Raw genomic sequence first — 12079 nt, forward strand, 5'->3', positions numbered from 1 at the left:
TGCAGCAAAAGTGTAATATTTTGAATGAGCCCTGTTATTATTATTAACATGTTATTAGCATGTATTTATAGTGCGCCAACATATTATCTATCTAGGTGTGTGTATTTCTACAACCATCACATACATCAAGTACCATAGCCTCAATAAGATAAAAAAACAACCTTGCTAGGTCTTCTCTGCCTCGGCCCCCCTGACACTGAAAGATCTTCTCCATCTATTGTTACACAATTGCTGGTGCTTTTACTAACTAATATCAATATAAAGCTACAAATATGTTAAAATATTTGTTGAAAAATAACGCATCATATGTTTTTATCAAAATTTTAATATGTGGTCTTGTGTTATTCTTATTGGATTTGCATGTTTTAAAGGTGTGATGATGCCTATTTTCTTTAATTTCATGGAGGTCAGTTAAATATCTACTAAGGCCCTCTTCTTTGCATAATCATTAAGCTCCTGGGCTGGGACTAACTGTGTGTGAGCTCCTGATTCAGTGCTTCCCTTACTCTGTAATTCAATTCATCCAGTTTCTGTCACCCATCGCTGACTCTGATCACTGAATTTATTTGTCTGAGGACTGCCCACTTGCATATCTCACTATAGGCAGATTTACTAAAGAGCGAAGTGGCCGTTGCTAGCAAAATTTCGCCGGAAACCCACCTGCAGGGAGATTGCCAATGTATTAACAGGCGTAGAGGACAATTCACTAGCAAAAGAGTATATCGCTAATGAAGTTTCGTACCCTTTCACCAGGCTAATTTTTGTTTTTTTGTTGAGCTCCTTCAGACTTTTACATGGTGTCCTTTGCTCCCTTTGGAATACTTAGACAAGTAACCACACTGTAGCAACAAATAAACTGGAGGTCCTCAACATATTTCCGATGAACTCAAGAACACATTTATTACCAGCCACCAGTGTGATTCAGCACAGATATTTAACACAGTATTATCTTGTGTTAGGGAGCTGTTATCTGGTTACCTTCCTATTGTTCTTTTGTTTGGCTGCTGGGGGGGGGGAGGGGGGTGATATCACTCCAACTTACAGTACAGCAGTAAAGAGTGATTGAATTTTATCAGAGCACAAGTAACATGATTTGGGGCAGCTGGGAAATTGACAATATGTCTAGCCCCATGTCAGATTTCAAAATTGAATATAAAAAAATCTGTTTGCTCTTTTGATAAATGTATTTCAGTGCAGAATTCTGCTGGATCAGCACTATTAACTGATTCATTTTGAAAAAATGTTTTTTTCCCATGACAGTATCCCTTTAAGGTTTGCTACAGGGTTCACAGCCAGATACATGTGCAGGACTATGCCTATAACAGTTTTTTGAAGATATTTTGAAAATTGTTTCCTGTGTAGGGATGGGCGATTTTTTTTCGCTTATTTCGCCACGGAAATGACACCAATAGACTTGTATGGCGTTGTGTATCAAAAAAAAAAAGACGCGCGACAAACATTTTTCAATGCCCATAGACTTTAATGGGCGTCGGCGACATTTTGCTGGCGGCAAATTTTTGGCGAAACGAAACGGGTCAAATTCGCCCATCCCTATTCCTGTGCAGTGATTGCAGCAAATGACTTTTGCTCCTCCCCCACTCCCCTGCCCAGACCAAGCTCACTATCTGCCGCCAGCTAACACTCTAGTTACGCCACGTAACCATACATAAAAATGCAATGATTGTATGTAGCAAGTTGCTTAGAATTATGTTTCTTTTAGTAAGCAAAACATTATTTTTTGTGTTGGCATTCCATTTAACTGAAAGTGCATTAATGAGAAGGTATTAGTTAGAGAGCAATGTGTGGGTTCCAGTGTAGCTGTAATAACAACTTATTTTACAACTTACCAGTGCATACTACCATTTATATAGTATGTATACTATACAGTATATACTGTATATAGCATTTTTTGCCTAATGATAAAATAAAATGAGAATTTGGTTGGTCAACAACTCAAACATCTGATTTATGGTAAACATTTGATTCAGTTACATCTATTTTTAAAAGAAACAGGAATCTTGAAAAGTGATGTTCCTGAACCAGCATTCTCTGTTCTCAAAGTACAGCTGCGTGTTTCACATCATTAATACTTAATGGATACTTAATGGATGATAACATACAGTTACACTTGAGCAGAATTTTATTAAACTTATTACAGTTTACATTAAGTAGAAAATCATATTAGGATAACAAAACCAACAAGTACATTAGTTAAAAAGTTAATTTACAGTGATTTAATAATTTTAGTATTCCAATTATATGAGAAAGCTAGTACAGTAGTAATTGTTGGCTATATGGAAAAGATGTGTACAATAGCCATAGCCAAGAATAATTTTTGATTTACCGTGTATGTGTGTGTGTAAGCAAGGTTTTTTTTGCTATCAGAAAATAGACATCATTAATGTTTGTGCTAATCCACTAATAAATCTATACAGTGAAAGGGGTTGTTCACCTTTAAGTTAACTATTAGTATGTATTAGAATAACCATATTTTCAATTGGTCTAAGTTATTTATTTTTTTATAGTTTTTTTAATTACTTGCCCTTTTTTTTTACTCCTTCCAGCTGACTAATGGGGGGCACTTAACCCATCTAAAAATAAAATGCTCTTTAAGGCTACACATTTATTTTTATTGCTACTTTTTTATTACTCATTTTTCTATTCAGGCCCTCTCCCGAATTATATTCCAGTTTAATATTCAAATATAGGGTAAATTGGACCCTAGGAACCAGATTGTTGAAATTGCAAACTGGAGAGCCGCTGAATAAAAAGCTAAATAACCCAAAACACACAAATAATAAAACGTAAAAAACCAATTGCAAATTGTCTCAGAATATCATACTAAAACTTAACTCAAAATTGAACAACCCCTTTAAAGCAAGGTGATTGAATAGTAATAAAAGATAACTGTAGCATCAATCACTTGATTTCCCTTCAATAAAGAGATCCATCATTATTGTGATTATGGTCGTGCGAATGTGTTCTAACTGTAGTAGTTTGTTCTTCATGTTTACACAGGCGATAGTTTAGTAAGTGTTTCAAGTGCTGTCTAAATTTGATACCGACAAATGCATATAAAATCGGATTAAGGCAACAGTGGGATATCGCCAACTTTTCACTGACATATTTGGCATAATCAAGGCTCTTACTTAAACCACAATCACTAAATGACTGAAATAAATGCTGTTTTTCGAATGACTGCAATAGAATCACGATATTATAGGGCGCCCAGCTAAAAAAATAAACCACAACAATGATAAATATCAGTTTGACTGGCTTGTGATTCCTTTGTGATCGAGAGCGGCGGAGAGTTTTTATGATGGTAAAATAGCAAACAATTATAACTGTGAATGCAAATAAAAATACAAGATTCTGCTGATAATTGCTTACTAGGTAGGGAACAGTGTCACTGTATTCACAGCTAATAAAATCGTCTTTGTTGACCTCTACTTTATAAATAATTACAGGAATGGATGCACAAATGCTGATTAACCAGCTAAGCACGCTGGCTGCTATTCCAAAAAGAGGGTTCCTGGCTTTAAGGGCTGACAAAGGAGCCACAACAGAAAGATAGCGATGAAAAGTCATAAATGTCAAGAAAATGATTCCACTGTAGAATCCAATTGAGAAGAAAGCATTAACAATTTTGCAAGCCAGCTCACCATAAAGCCACCCACGCCTATGGTATACAATAAACAATGGCAGCCAAGAAGATAAAATTAGATCTGCAATGGAGAGGTTAAAGATGAAGACATTGGTGAGAGACACAAGACTTTCATATTTGATCAGGATCCAGAGAACAAGGCAATTTCCAATGATGCTGAAGAAAAAGAGGACTGAATTCAAGATGGTGGTAAAAAGTGTAGCAAATTTATAGATATCATTTTTGTCACAAGGCGTACTGAAATCATCATAGTCAGGTGTGTATGTGCTGTAGTAAGCAGTTGTTTCTTGCATTCTAACTTTTAATGTATTTGTCACCCTAAAAGGTAAAAAAAAGGGGTTACTATACTATAATCATAAGAACTTTGTAGAACTATTTGTCACTGAAACAGCTCTTACCTTTGTACAAATAAAATCCAGTGGTAACTGAATCTCAACATCCCCTATTTATAAGGTACATTTACTTCTCATTTTGGCTTTCACTTGTGTGCAGGTACAGTAATAATACTTGTTTACTATTCTAAGAGATAGAGATTTAAAGAGGGCTAGATGCCAGAATATGCATTTTTCACATTTACAAATTTACATCAGTGTTTTGTATGCCACAAATGCGTATATGTATTTTGCAGATTGAGAGCAAGTTGCAGTTAACATGACATTGTATTTAAAGGAGAACTAAACCCTAATCAAGAATATGGCTAAAACTGCCATGTTTTATATACTGAACTTTTTCCACCAGCCTAAAGTTTCAGCTTGTCAATAGCAGCAATGATCCAGGACTTCAAACTTGTCACAGGGGGTCACCATCTTGGAAAGTGTTAGTGACACTCACATGCTCAGTGGGCTCTGAGCAGCTGTTGAGAAGCTAAGCTTAGGGGTCATCACAAATTATCAAGCAGATGGCCTGTGATATAAGCTGATGCTACAAGGCTGATTATTAAATTCTGATTCTAATTGGACTAATTTCTGCACTGCTATGTAGTAATTATCTATATTAATTACTAATCAGCCTTATATTGTGACATTTATATTCTATGTGTACTGTATATTGTGAGTTGGTCAGTAAGTGACAGCAGCACAGAGCATGTGCAGTAAATCAGCAGAAAAGAAGATGGGGAGCTACTGGGGCATCTTTGGAGACACAGATCTTTACTGCTAACGGGCTGTGGTTAATTTGGGCTTGTGCAGAAGCCCAAAACATAACGTACAATCTACTTCTTTAGTTTAACTTTCCTTGTCCTTTAAACAACTACAGTGTATTTTTATTTTTTGGCACAAACTGTTGCATCCATTGTCACTCAACTCAACTGAACTCTGGGAACCACCACAATCAGGGTGGTGTTAGCTCTTTGGTTCTTCAGCACATGATACTGATATACTGTATAGAACTCAGCAGGTAGCATTTATTGTTCAGCTGTTTAGAAACAACCATCTAATTGGTTGCTATTAGTGTCTAGACCCAGGGTCAGACTGGGGGCCCAGGGCTAACCAGAGCTGCTGTCTCAGGGGCCCCCCTGTCACAACCTCCACCAATCTGCGCCCCCCACTCGTGTGTGCACATACCTTTTTTCTTTCGCAACCGAGGGAGATTGGGGGCAGTGGTGACAGGTTTGGGCAGGAAGCAGGTCTGACCAGGCTGGTTTTGCTTCTAATAAGGATTAATTATATCTTAGTTTGGATCAAGTAAAAAGTACTGTTTTATTATTACAGAGAAAAGTATTTTTTAAAAGTTTGTAAAAATATAAAAAAAAAGATTATTTTTATAAAATGGAGTCTATGGGGCAAATTTACTTACCTACAAAGTTGCGCCAGCATTGGCTTCGCCGCACTTCGCCAGGGTGCCGCTAATTCACTAAAATCCAAAGTGGCGCTCAGGGAGGCGAAAGGTAGCAAAGTTGCGTTAGCGTTAATTCGTCAAGCAAAGTGAAGTTATGCTAGCGATGCCTAATTTGCATACGGCGCCAAGTACAATGTACGTATGTGTTGCAGCAAATACATTACACTACACGAGCCTGGGAAAGCTTCATAAAATAAAATAAAATAGAGTTGTTATTTTGCCCTATACATGTGCCCACTGTATAGTTTAGGTGCCATATGTTAGGAAAAGTAAAATACGCCAGCGTTTTTTGAGACTTTTTGGGGGCAAGAGGTAACGTAAAATACTCAAGTTAGTGAATTAGCGTAGTTCCATCCCTTCACCATAGCGCAACTTCGCCTGGCGTAAGGGTGCGAAGTAGCGCTAGAGTAGGTCCACTTCGCTAGCAAATTTACATTTGCTTCTTTAACAGCTTCTGATCTTCTGGGAATGCTTTCCACTAGATGTTTTTAAAACATTGTTGAAGTGATGAATGAAGTTCATCCAGAGCAATTATACCAGATAATATCCAGGAATTGCAAACCCATAGTACTTCTGAAATGTAACAGAAGTACTATGGGTTTGCTAGTTTATTTTGTTGGATGAAAATATCTGCATGAAATATATTGTTCTAAGGCATTTCGCACATTTGAAAACTTGGAATACACAATTTTATTAAATATATATATATATATATATATAGATATATATATATATATATATATATATATATATATAGATATATATATATATATATATATATGAAAAAATGGCAAAAAGGACCAGCACTCCGTGTTCCAAAAAAATTCAACGGTTTATTCAAAACTCACAGTGTCTCCAACGTTTCGATCTTCTTTGGGGTCTTTATCAAGGATGGCAAATTTTGCCATTTTTTCATATATAACTACATTTGACCTAGCACCCGGCAAAAAAACGCATGTGAAGGAGTGCGGGTATTTTCTACATTTCTGTTATATATATATATATATATATATATATATATATATATATATATATATAAGATAATCAGGAAGCCGGCACAGCACGTCAAAAAGTCATCGCTGCCTGGGTGCAATATGCCCAAAAATTAAGTAGAGAAGTGAAGAAGCTCGCACTCACAGGACTTATCAAAATCAAAAATGGTGTTTATTTCAAAATAAGTAACTAACGTTTCGGCTTGCACTCAAGCCTTTCTCAAAGTTTACGTTAGTTACTTATTTTGAAATAAACACCATTTTTGATAATTGATAAGTCCTGTGAGTGCGAGCTTCTTCACTTCTCTAATTAATTTTTGGGCATATTGCACCCAGGCAGCGATGACTTTTTGACGTGCTGTGCCGGCTTCCTGATTATCAGATATATATATATATATATATATATATATATATATATATATATATATATATATATATATATATATATATATATAGAAATAAATAAATGTGAGGAAATAAATGTATGAATATATATTTTGATTTAAAGGGGTGGTTCACCTTCTTTAAGATAACTTTTAGTATGGTCAATTATTAGCAACATTTCAATTGGTCTTTCATTTTTTATTTTGTATGGTTTTAATTATTTGCCTTCTTCTTCTGACTCATGTCAGCTTTTAAATGGGGCCACCAGCAGCTAATAACTATTGTCAATTTTACTTTTTACTACCTATCTTTCTAATCAGGCCCTCTCCTATTTGTATTACACTCTCTCATTCAAACCACTGCCTGGATACCAGATTAAACTAGAACCTAACAACCAAATAGATGCTTAAATTCCATATTGAAGCGTTGAACAAGAAGCTAAATAATTAATAAACCGCAAATTATAAGAAAAGAAGACCAATTGCAAATTGTCTCAGGATAGCATGCACTACATATTGTTAAAAGTTCATTTTAAAGTGAACAATTTCTTAAATTACTTGTGCTAGAATGAACAATCACAGGGTGTTATACTTTGAATGTGTTCATTCAATGCAATTATTAGAATGATAACATGCAGTGCACACCTGGGCTGAATCCAGGCCCTTATGTTGTGGGGTCCTGTGGCCTTACCCCATGTTGTGGTTGCTGCTGTGATTCTGAATTTCCTTTCTATGCTTTCTGCTCCTATGCTTACTGCATACATACAGGTGCAGCTCATTGCTCGTGATCACCATCTAGCCCTCTCTCCCTAGGGGCTCTTACTCACTGGTGTTCTGTCCTGCGCTCCCCTGCGTTCCGTTTTTTGGCGTTCAGCCGCAGGGGAGCGCAGGAATAGACTCATGTCATTATTTCAAATGGGGCTGTACTCACTCAGGCGCGTGTAGGCGCCGAACGCAGGTTGAGACGCAACATGCTGCATTTTTCCTGCGTTCGGCGCCTTCACGCGCCTGAGTGAGTACAGCCCCATTTGAAATAATGACATGCGTCTATTCCTGCGCTCCCCTGCGGCTGAATGCCAAAAAAAGGAACGCAGGGGAGCACAGGTCAGAACGCCAGTGAGTAAGAGCCCTAAAAATCCCAGACCTGCACCCTACCAATACCTCTGATAGGTACAGTGTTATTAGCTCCTGCAGGCGCTGCTCTAATCTGTTATTCTGGTATGACTTTCTACCTATTTTTTGACCTTTACTTATTGCTGTCTATTCTGACCTTTGCCTGTTGGACTGAATGGATTAAAAATGCTTTAATAAACACTTGGGAGTATTGCTCAATTTACTTTTTATTTCACTGTTTTTTATGAGTTTACAATGATTTCACAAGGCAGTAAACATTAATCTCAATCTAATCTTGTGCTTGTGTGTTTGTGCCCTGAAGAGGGTATCTTTATGCACTCTTTAAGTAGTAGTACAGATATGGGATCTAATATCCCGAAACCCATTATCCAGAAAGCTATAAAATAGCCATCTCCCATAGAGTTCATTTCAATCAAATAATTCAAAATTCTTATAATGATTTCTTTTTTCCTTGTTATAATAAAACAGTACCTTTACGTTATCCTAACAAACATATAATTAATTCTTATTGGTGGCAAGAAAAAAATCCTGTTAGGTTAAATGTATTTATTTATTTATTTTGCCTAACTAACTAAAGCTGAATCTCAATCCCTCCTTTTTTTACTGGACACTATATTGGCTCCCCAAAGGCGATAGGAACCTTCCCTATCACAAAAGACTTCAGAAAATGCCCCTTAATCACAACCCTAATCATGCCTGGAAAGCTGCAAGCTAACTAATGCATATCCATGGCTCTCTCCTGTCCCCAAAACTATCATTAATGAGAAATCTTAATCTCTCTTTCACTGATGCAGCCTACAAGACTTTAGCTACTGCCCTCTCCAGGTAACTCTGCATGGCATACTTCATCATCAGAAATTCCCCATATTTGTACAACTTCTGCTTGCAATTTTACAGCTACAGTTGAACTAAATTATAGCACCCTTGATTTTAAAGCACAGCTGTCGCACCCAAAGGGGAAGAAGCTCGTTTCTAGGCCATACAAAGCATTATTCAAAATTTAACCTAGAATACAGTGCTCCTCTTTTTTAAATTAATTTTTATTGTTTTTATACAACGTATTACAGCATTTTTAGTGGTACAAGTGCACTTACACACAACAAGAACAATATAAGAGACATATCATAAACAGTATCGATTCCTTTATATGATTACTAGTAATATTTTGCCATATTTTACTTCCCCTATGGTGGGAGTGGACCTTATTATTATGGTCTAATTCTCTCCCTCTGGCTGTAGGTTTTGGGCAGGGCACCCAAACCCAACACTTACTGGTGAGTTACACATTGTCACATCTATAGTATCCCTATGGTGGGAGGACTAGTTGCACAAAGGCCTTACATTTTTGTTAATCAGTGGTAGAGCTCCATCCACCAAGTTTTCCCCAGAAGTACAGTGTATGAGTGACAATACTTATCAATTGCATCAAAACTGCCTTTTTAGCATAGAACATGAGTATAAAATGACTAAAAAGAATCTGATTCTGGCTGTGTGGTTGATAGTAATTAATCAATGACACCTAACAGAGGTACCAAAGGCCTACAATAGTAGGTATGTAATATCATAGGTATGTGTCACAGGTACCCTGCAGTAGGCCATAAGCTGGGCTTCAAACTTTAACTTTGCCCACTGTATGACACTCACCACACCCACTGCACAACTGGCACTTTAAATAGTGGTGCAGCCCTCTTGTGTGATGGTTGCATTACTATGTACATTACTAAATTTCTGAATTATATCTTCAGAGATGTTAGATGGATTGCAATTAGAAGGACCAGTATTAAAATAGGAAAAACAATGTTGTGGTGTAGTGTCTGGCTGAAAACAAACAATGTCGTTCTGTCAACATATTTTATTATACACTGGGGCTCATTTATTGGGCAATAATTGTTTGGGTAACAAACTCTGTTCCAAATCCACAGTTTCTATGTTCGCCATAAACAAAGGCATCTGAAAAATCCTTACACACAGATTTCTCACCACAACATAAAGCAAGCTGTGCAATGCACATTATCCACAGTTTTGAGGATGTGGAGAGATGTGGCTGTTTTATGCTCTATTTGTCAGTTAGTAGAATGGAAACTGTGTTTTCAGTTAAAAATTAATCTGTATGTGGCCATACACACAAATGCTAAAGTGGTCTGTCTCTTCGGGGGTTACTATTGGTTCTCCATAATTGTTTGAACTATATTTATCACATATCTTTATCTATAGCATGCACATGCCTGATTCCATTTTTATTTTTGCATTCTGAATGCAGTGCCTTTTAAGCTCTAATGGAAAGTTGATGTCATCGATCTGGTATTCAAAAAACATAAATGCAGCCTGCTCATCATAAATTATATTTGTAGCCATAAATTAATTTAGCAGCATTGCACACATCCATGCCATGACATGATGCAAGGTGTGCCCATGTAGCCACCCCTGGTAATTTGAATAGACAAAATGAATTATATTCTAACTGTTTTTTGTAACAACCATTAAAGTGCAGAGCAGAGTGCACAATTGCTATGGGGCCCCTCCACTATGAGACCACAGAAAAGGTAAGTGGGGAGGGAGAGCGAAATTGGAAAAGCTGCTTCCGGGTGGCTCAGTATCACCCCCTGATGGACTGAAGTGCATCAGATTGAAGATTACTGGGGCATGATCACCCCAGGGTCCACATGAAAATAACATGCCTGCTGTTGTCACTGCTTGCTGCTCCTCCCCCAGTGACTCTGAACAACACAAATCTTTGGCCAAAAATGTTTTTATTGTATCATATCAAATTGTTATTTGATTTTATTTGATTTTTAATTTGATTTTTGCCAATAAAATTCTGTGTGCACTATTTTTATTTCAGGGACTCTACCGACCACAGTTTATAATTTTTATGCCTACTGGGCATCATATTGTTCAGAATAGCCCTGTCATTCGTATTTCTAATGTTTTATCTTGGTACCTAATGACATGTGGTAGCTAAGATTTTATAAAATGCAAGCTCTAAGGCAACATTCAGAAATGTCATTAAAAGTGCTAACAAGTGGCGTAACTAGATATTACTGGGCCCCACAGCAAATTATTTTTTAGGCCCCCAAAATTCTAGAGGTTGACCTATTCTACCACTATTTATTGAAATTGTATATGAATTAAGGCCTCATAAGGCCCCTATTGGGCCCCCTCTGCTTCCTCTGTAGTTATGCCCCTGGTGCTCACAAGGATTTGCATATGGAAGAAGAAAGCCCGAATGTGTACTTTCCAAAAATATTTTCTGGGTTCCATTTTTTTTGCAGCATTTATCACAGGCAATGTCATTTATAATCACTGATTGCTTGCTATGAGTTTCGTGTGCAGAGAAAAACCTTTTTATAGGATGAAGGAGATTGCTATAATAAAAGTGCATTCCTGTGGTTTTCACATTTTATTAACTCATACACCACAAAAAGTACTGTGTTATAGATGTGTTAAAGTGTTGTTTAAAATAACTAGATGGCAAGTTTCCTTATATCTTGTCTCTGAGAGTATAAGTACACGAGCATCTTCAACACGATTCCGGTGGATCCGATGCAGTGCGCCAAAATGCAAGCGCCAAGTCGGATGTGACGAAATATAAGGTAAGAAATAAAAATGACGGATGTTGTCGTGACTGTCGAATTGAAAGCTGCAAAGAGTCAGAAGAAAAAGGCAAATAACTACCGGTAATAAACAAATAAATGATGAAAAACAATTGTTGCTTAGAATTGACTATTTTATAACATATAAAAGTTAACATAAAGGTGTCTTGCATAAAAAAGGGCATTAACTCAAGGGATGAAAACATAATTATGCCTCTTTATAGGTCCCTGGTAAGGCCTAATCTGGAGTATGCAGTTCAGTTTTGGACTCCAGTCCTTAAGAGGGATATAAATGAGCTGGAGAGAGTGCAGAGACGTGCAACTAAATTGGTTAGAGGGATGGAAGACTTAAATTATGAGGGTAGACTGTCAAGGTTGGGGTTGTTTTCTCTGGAAAAAAGGCGCTTGCTAGGGACATGATTACACTTTACAAGTACATTAGAGGACATAATAGACAAATAGCAGGGGACCTTTTTA

The 12079-nt window shown here is 36.9% G+C and overlaps 1 protein-coding gene across 1 annotated transcript; it reads right to left on the reverse strand.

Moving 5' to 3' along the window:
• Positions 1–2833: 2833 nt before the first annotated feature.
• xcr1.L (chemokine (C motif) receptor 1 L homeolog) lies at positions 2834–4060 on the reverse strand. The gene has a single exon (XM_018266963.2). It carries the CDS (start codon positions 3955–3957, stop codon positions 2935–2937), a length of 1023 nt encoding a protein of 340 aa, XP_018122452.1. The 5' UTR covers positions 3958–4060; the 3' UTR covers positions 2834–2934.
• Between the last annotated feature and the right edge of the window lie 8019 nt (positions 4061–12079).

The sequence above is a fragment of the Xenopus laevis genome, chromosome 6L, assembly GCF_017654675.1.
Source record: "Xenopus laevis strain J_2021 chromosome 6L, Xenopus_laevis_v10.1, whole genome shotgun sequence".
Lineage (NCBI taxonomy): Eukaryota > Metazoa > Chordata > Amphibia > Anura > Pipidae > Xenopus > Xenopus laevis.